Source organism: Lipotes vexillifer, unplaced genomic scaffold (assembly GCF_000442215.2).
Source record: "Lipotes vexillifer unplaced genomic scaffold, Lipotes_vexillifer_v1.1 scaffold139, whole genome shotgun sequence".
Classification (NCBI taxonomy): domain Eukaryota; kingdom Metazoa; phylum Chordata; class Mammalia; order Artiodactyla; family Lipotidae; genus Lipotes; species Lipotes vexillifer.
The window spans coordinates 686514-692513 of NW_006793370.1; the positions used below are offsets into that span (position 1 = coordinate 686514).

General features: G+C 43.9%; 1 protein-coding gene across 1 annotated transcript in view; it reads right to left on the bottom strand.

The window, feature by feature from the left end:
* Positions 1 to 6000, bottom strand: part of USH2A (usherin) — a 773469-nt gene that overhangs the window by 34222 nt on the left and 733247 nt on the right. The window contains exons 69-71 of the mRNA XM_007466317.1: positions 5898 to 6000; positions 4418 to 4501; positions 2444 to 2688 (exon numbers count right to left, since the gene is read on the bottom strand). The exon at positions 5898 to 6000 is cut by the window's right edge and continues 4 nt beyond it. Coding sequence (XP_007466379.1) covers positions 2444 to 2688; positions 4418 to 4501; positions 5898 to 6000 — 432 coding nt within the window. The remainder of the gene's footprint in view (positions 1 to 2443; positions 2689 to 4417; positions 4502 to 5897) is intronic.

Below are 6000 nucleotides of genomic sequence, written 5' to 3' on the forward strand. Positions count from 1 at the left end.
TGACCATTGACAGATGCATGGATAAAGAAGAGTGCTATATTTATGTAAGAGAATATTACTCAGCCATAAACAAGAATGAAATAATGCCATCTGCAGCAACATGGATGGACCTAGAGATTAACCTCCTAAGCAAAGTAAGTCAGAAAGAGCAAGACAAACATCATATGGTATCACTTATGATGGAATCTAAAATATGACACAAATGAACTTATCTACGAAACAGAAACAGACTCAAGGACACAGAGAACAGACTTGTGGTTGTCAAGGGGCAGGGCGATGAGGGAGGTAAGGATTGGAAGTTTGGGATTAGCAGATTCAAACTGTTGTATAGAGGATGGATAAACAACAAGTGCCTACTGTACAGCAGGAGAACTATACTCAATATCTTTTGATAAACCACAATCGAAAAAATGTGAAAAAGAATATATATATGTGTAACTGAATCACTTTGCTCTACAGCAGAAATTAACACAACATTGTAAATCAACTGTACTTCAATAAAATAAAAAAAAAAAAACAACCAAAACCCAAATTCTTTATGTTTCTCCAAGGACAGTATAATCATACCCACACATTAATACTATCTGGAGATGCATTTTCATAATATAAGAGTTCGGCCATTTAAACCACTCGGTGAGTAGAAACTAATTGCTAAGTGTTGAGGTGATACTGCATTATTTGTTTAGTATTGCAGAGAATGAAAGGATCTGCAAGCCAGTAATTACAACTGTCCCTTGGTATCCAAGGGGATTTGGCTCCAGGACTCCCTCCCATGGGTACCAAAATCCGAGGATGCTCAATTCTCATGGTCAGCCCTCTGTGTCTGTGAGTGTGGAATCTGTAGATATATAGGGCTGACTGTACAAGTAGAATCGGCACTTAAACTTAGCTGGACTCAATTTATGCTTTGTGATCTTGAAAATGTTAACAAATTTAAAATTCGTTACTGTTCATTAAATTCGTTAATGAATTAAGAAACCCAAGGATTTGGTCATTGGAACCTCCAATCTGTAGCCAGTCGGTCAGAAGCACAGGTGACCATCTGGACTTGTGATTGGCATCTGAGGTTGGCGGGGAAGGGGACACAGAGGGGACAAGAGTCTTGTAGGACTGAGCCCTTCCCCTGTGGAATCTGATGCTATCTCTGGGTAGACAGTGTCAGAATTTAGTTCAACTGCAGGACACCCAGCTGGTGTCAGAGAATTGCCTGTTGGTGTGGAAAGCCTCCCCACACACTGGAATTGGTGATCAGAATTTCAGCTGCACAGGGTGGCCACTAGCTCATATAGAACCTTTGTGCAAAGTGGGGAAAAGGGGTCCCCTTGGGCAGATGCATTTAGGCACACAGTTTGGGGAGCAGACTGGCACCTGGGGGGATTTATAAATTACAGCCTTTCCTTGCCCAGGTAGACACAGCCCCATGCCAGACTGCACCATGGGATTCAGTCATCTTTTACCTCTTCAGTGAGTGCTTGGTGCAGCGATGCCTTGTGTCACCCTCCGTGTGACCTTCACCCCTCAGATCTTTGCCTGACCTCCATCTTAGCAGTAGGTGGTCTGTGGTCTGGAGCCACAAGGAGTCATCCATCTGCACTGGCGCAGGGTGTCAGGGTCAAGAACAGACCCAGGACTGCTGGCACGTAAGTCCTTCCCTATTTCCCCTTTTATTTCTAATTCCCCAAGTTACACAGTAATATAACCTATAAATTCTCCAGATGATTTCAATATACAACTCGCCTCCACCATCCCCTGACTTACAACTACAAAGCAGAAACACTCACCCCTGGTGCACATTAGAATCACTTTCGGAGTTAAAAAAAGAACACCAATCCCCAGGCCCCATCCAAGGCCAATGAAATCAGAATTTCTGGGATAAGGCCCAGGTATCAGTATTTTAAAAACTTTCCCAGATGTCTTAGGGCTGCTAAGGGCTGCTATAACAGAATACCATGGACTGGGTGACCTAGAGGCAACAGAAATTTATTTCTTAAATTCTGGAGGCTGGGAAGTCCAAGATCAAGGTGCCGGCAGCTTGAGTGTCTGGTGTGGGCCCACTTCCTCGTCCTCACATGGTGGAAAGGACAAGGGAGCTCTCTGGGGTCTCTTTGTAAGGGCACTAATCCCATTCATGAGGGTTCCACCCTCACGACCTAACTACCGCCCAAAGGCCCTCCCCCCATATACCATCACACTTGGGATTAGGGTTTCAACACATGAATTTGGGGGGGGGACACAAATATTCAGTCTGTAGCACCAGGTGATTCTAACGTGCAGCCAAAGTTGAGAATGCTCTTCTAGGGTTATCTCCCTTGGTCTCCACATTTAGCCAAACATAAGTGTCATCTAGTCCCTTGCTACTATGGCTCTGAAAATATTTCCTTCTAAATACAAACAAATATTTTAGTCCAGTGATAGAGAAATGAGGCCGCCTTTAGAGACATACCATATGGGTTTCCCCCGGTGGGTATACATTCAATGGAGACATCCGCTTTGGAAGAGGCACTAAAGGAGGCCTCTCTCTTATATATGGTTCTTTGAGGCTTTTTCTCTGTAGTATCAGGGACAGAAAAATGGCCAACAAGATCAAGCCCAGAATTGCCATTAACACTATGAACCATAACTCGTTGTAGAACTCCGCGCTTTTGCTCCCTGATCCTTTCTTTTCTCCAGGAGTTGTCAGCACCAGGCCTGCAAAACCCAGGGACAAAAAAGGGAAAGGCTATTTCAGAAGGCAATTTTGTGATTTCTTGCTCTGTTGTTTAATAAATTAGAAAGGCATGTATAGTGCTTTGTTGCACTTGTGTTCAGGCTGGGGAAATGGTGCAGTGGGTCGGTGGGTGTAAGGAGAAGTTTACAGCCCTTGGGAGACCTTGCTGACACCTCTCAGGTTGGAAATTGCAGCTGCCTTGGCACGCTCCTGGGAAATACAGTTGGAGGGGGGATGAGGGGATTTTTAAGAGGGTTACCAAGGTAACCCTGGGAAAAGCCTACTTCACAGCTGTGTGCCTGGGGAGCAGTCCTTTCTGGGCTCATGTGAGGGTTGGATCCCAGACTGATATTGCTACAGAAACCCCATTACATACACAGCCAATGCTGTGTGGATCCAGGGTCCCCTCACTTCATGCAACAGCCCTGTTCCTGCGAAGTTTCTCGCAAACTGGATTTTGAGATGGCAGATACCATTTTCCACTGGGATGTTAACAGCTTGTGCTCACTAACGTGTGGTCTTTATAGTGCTTCTTGTACTCTGGCTTCTCTGTTAAGTAACAAAAGCTCTGCAAGTCATCACTCAAATGCCCTTGGAGAGCTTCCTAGGGATGGAAATCCTTTAGCAAAGGGACAACTTACCTTTGATTTCTATTCAGGTGTTAAGAGTTCAGTTGATGTGATTCTCTGCACATGAGGCTGATAGACGTAGCTCACATTTAATGAGCATTTACCCTGTGCCAGTCCCTGTGTTAAGTAAGGGCTTCCCAGGGATGAAGGATCGAAGGATGGGGAGTAGCAGGATTGTCAAGTCTGTGGATGTGGGAAAGCTGGAATGAGCGGGGCGGACTCGGAAAGGCTCATGGGATTACTGCAGAACAGCGTTAAGCTGGGGAATCCCCGTCGGCCTGGCAATCTGAGTGGGAGAAAGTCTCAGAGATCATCTCCATCCCAGCCCTTTGCTAGCACCAGCTCAGAAGCCTCTGGATCCACGCAGTCGCCAAGCAGGCTGGCACGCAGCAGAGGGCCAGGGAGCTGCTCTTCTAAAGCCAATGCTCATGGCCAGACACAGCTGTAAATGCCTACTCTTTTGACAGCCTCCCCCCTTTTCAGCCCCTCAAGGACTGGACGGGCCTGCTTGGCCTTCACACCCACATTGTCAGGGGAAGTTGATTAAAGGGGAAGCATTTAGCACTGGGGTGAGGATGTTTAAGGCAGGGAGAGAAGGTGACTAAAATTAAAAATTGAACTCCATGAGAGGGGGGGGGCTACACTTTGCTAACCCTAACTCTGAATCCGGAATATTATCGTTATTATCAACGCAGACTGGCATTAGAGTATTTGCTCTTTCCTCTGGCTTTCTCTATAAATTCACTTTTTTTGGTGCACAAATTCGTATAGCTCTTCATTGACAGAATTTGTGGTTAGGAGAGAACTTTAGTCATATCTCTCTGCATCTACAATTCAACGATTTGGCATTTTAAGAGTTTACCCTAACTCCTTGCCTAATGTAAGTTTCAAGAGGACTTAAAAAAATTCTTACAACACTTAACACAATTTCTTCCATATGGTGTATGGAAGATGTATAGATACATATGTATAAACAAACATGTATGTGTAAAGAAACACAAATATGTATAAACAAACATGCATGTTTCTTTAGGAAAATGAGTAGATACTACACTAAATATGATTTGAGTTAAATGTTTACCAAATCCAGTGCTGGTATCATATTGAATCAAAGGTGTCTTAACACTTCCTTCATCTGTAGTGCAGATGACCTGGAAAAAGAAAGCTAGACAAAGGTAAATGAGTCAGTTATTCAACATCTACAAACAGTGGGCACAGTTTCAGAAAAGCAATGTATTATAGCATGAAGAAGTCTGAAAACAGGATTCCACATCAAGTTATGAGGTTTTACCTATTATGCAAACTTATTTCTAACTTAAAAACTATCAAGAAAAACAGCTATCATTAGTGTAATAACGTATATAACATATACGTTATTACAGATATGTTACCTATATAATAACATATATATATATGTAACAGAACTAAAGAAGTTTAGAGATTATATAGCAAAAGGAAAAGAATTATCTGAAGAATAAAGGCTAATTCACAGAATGTATCTTGTTATGCATATAATCTGAACCTGTTCCTTTAAACTTACAGGTGTTCCTTTCACTAGGCAACCCAGAGTTTCCTACTAAGCAGGAAGGCTCAACCAGGATCTGGGAAATCAAATGGTCTAAATACCTCTTACAGTAGCCAGGAGCCTGAGGGAAGTGAGTCTTGTAAGGTCACACAGATGATTAGAGGCCTGGCCAGGGGTGGAACCCGTATTTCCCAACTTTCAGGCCGTCTCCCCATCACAACAAACTGCCCAGGTGACCAAGAACTGTGACCATGAGAATGTGGAGCTGAATTGTTGTAAAAATGTTACTGATAAGTTTCAAATGCTGTAAATGCAACGCTGGAGCTCACTGTTTACCTGCCCCTTTTGGCCAAAAGAAATAGTACATGTTTTCAAGGACACTAAAAGAATCAACCACTAATGAATTCACTGTATGAAACCAGATTGCCCAAATGGGGCCTCACGTCTATTGGTCCTGTGGCCATGTTGATCATTAGAAAATACTTAGTACCTTGAAAAGCTTTTTCTCATTTCAACTTAAAAACAAGACAAACAGAAGAAGGACATGTAATTAAACAGGGAGAAAGTATTCAGTTTTGGAGGGAAGAGAGTTGTTATTTCAAGAACAGATACCGATGTTGGTTAAGGAAAGCCCTTACTCAGGGTCTAAGATTTGGGGATAGTCATGGCCTGATTATGCTCTCTTTGGAGGCTGTGGATGCATCGAGAAAGTCTCCGAAGTCCCTAAAAGTGTATTATTTTGGGATACTCTTTGCCTATGGGTTTTATTTCTCTAGTGCACATAACCTGCCCTCTGGTCTTGTTCCTGGGGACCCTCACGTCAGCGGAGGCAGTGCTCAGAGGACCACATCAGAAGGGTCATCAGGAAAACCTGACTGACACCGAGCAGTCGCTTTCCCACGAGAAGTGACCACTTAACCCAGGACACGTTAATGATGACCATCTGAGGTCACCTTTCAGATCGTCAGATTGAGCATCTCGGAAAGCTGGGAAACCCAGCTTCTTGTGCCCTTAGAAATGGGAATGGGAAACTCACTTCTGTCTGCGGTCTTTGGGATGCAGAGGGTGGTGTCGAGGCCACTGTACACGCGCTGCCCTCCATCGGTCAAGACGAACTCCTTCAGCCGCCCGTTCAGCAG